We start from the raw sequence: 1346 nt of genomic DNA, 5'->3' as shown, positions 1-1346 counted from the left end.
TGCACAATGCGTTTCTTCCGTGGGTTCCACCCCGCAATGCTACATTCTCTGAATCGCCAGTGTCTGTTCTTGGGCTGCCTCCCCCACAGACTTACTTAGATGACCTGGTTTTCAGTCTTGTGGCTTTGTGTTCTGGTTTTATTGTATTCCTAGATGGTACACAGGGGTTTACATTTGGCTGCTACCCAAGTGCTGGTGGTTTGAGCCCACTCAGACATCTACTTCCAAACCAGCCACTGAAAACCTGTGGAGACGTGGCACTCAGCTACATACTGGGCCATCACGACCTGCAGTCAACTCGATGGCCATTGTTCTGAGATACTTTAGTGTCTGGTAAAGTAAACCTTGATTACAGTGATGTTGACATTCTCCCTGTGCTACTAGATGAACTTGAGCATTCAACTCCGTTGTATTTTTAGTTTGTTGGGAATCACATCCATTCTATTTTGCTTTTAAAAAGAGTCTGTCTTTCCATCCAAGAACACAGCATATGGAGCATATTCAAATAATCTCTACTTACAGACCAGACACTGAAATCCGGGATGGGAAGTGGGGCAGCCCTGGGTCTCTGCCTCTCCACCGTACCCTGTGGGGGCCCAGCCTTCTCTCTACTGGAGGTGAATTCTGTGTCCAATCTGTGAGGCTCCAGGTCCCGCAACCACCAACCAGCTCCTCCCGGCTGTGGGGTGGGGCGTGCTGGGGCCTGTCCTCCTCCTTACCTGGGGGGCAGTTCTCCACTAGGTGCACGGTAAGGGCATTGTGGCTAAACGTGGGCCAGTTGTCATTGTCGTCCAGGATGGTGACCAGCAGGTCGGCAGTGCCATTCAGCAGCCCGATGTCCTCGGCCAGCAGGAGCAGCTCCAGGATGGGAGGTGAGAAGGCCTCCCGGTCAATGGTGACTCCTGACCTCACTGTCACCACCCCTGGCGGTGGGGGAAAAGCCAAGAGGGGAGTGACAGAGAACGGCAGGGCCACAGTAGGGAGGGAGAGGAGGAGAAGCAGAGAAACGTCATGTCAACACGATGCCTCTCTTCCCTGCAGGACTGACAGTGTGGGGCTGCTCTGTGCCAGGGTGTCACCGGTGGTTCCCTCCTGAGCATGCTTCAGAGTCCTGCTGGGGACAGCCCTGTCCCCTGAGACATGCGAGTGCATCCCTCCCTGCTGATAAGTGGCCCCCCTGTCCAGGGCTGGAGAGAGGCCTGGTCTCTGGACCTTCGGCTGGGGGGAGGGTGGGAGGGAGGGCTGCTCGGGGTTGCTGGGCCTGTGCCTGGGCAAGCTCTTGGGAGTGGAGGCAGCAGGCTGGGTTCCCTGCCTGGGGCATGTTTCCTTCTGTGTCCTCCTCTCTC

The 1346-nt window shown here is 55.8% G+C and overlaps 1 protein-coding gene across 4 annotated transcripts in view; it reads right to left on the bottom strand.

Moving 5' to 3' along the window:
• CDH23 (cadherin related 23) overlaps positions 1-1346 on the bottom strand; it is an 86801-nt gene that overhangs the window by 21168 nt on the left and 64287 nt on the right. For 3 of the 4 annotated variants that reach the window (XM_013004237.3, XM_045291229.1, XM_045291230.1), the window contains exon 16: positions 720-923. The exons of the other annotated variant lie outside the window; for it this stretch is intronic. In XM_013004237.3, coding sequence (XP_012859691.3) covers positions 720-923 — 204 coding nt within the window. The remainder of the gene's footprint in view (positions 1-719; positions 924-1346) is intronic. 4 annotated transcript variants of the gene reach the window in all.

The sequence above is a fragment of the Echinops telfairi genome, unplaced genomic scaffold (genome assembly GCF_000313985.2).
Source record: "Echinops telfairi isolate 266 unplaced genomic scaffold, ASM31398v2 ScPeMD7_70;HRSCAF=299, whole genome shotgun sequence".
NCBI lineage: Eukaryota > Metazoa > Chordata > Mammalia > Afrosoricida > Tenrecidae > Echinops > Echinops telfairi.
The sequence above is the reverse complement of the archived record's forward strand: the minus strand, read 5'-3'. Positions and strand labels throughout refer to the sequence as shown.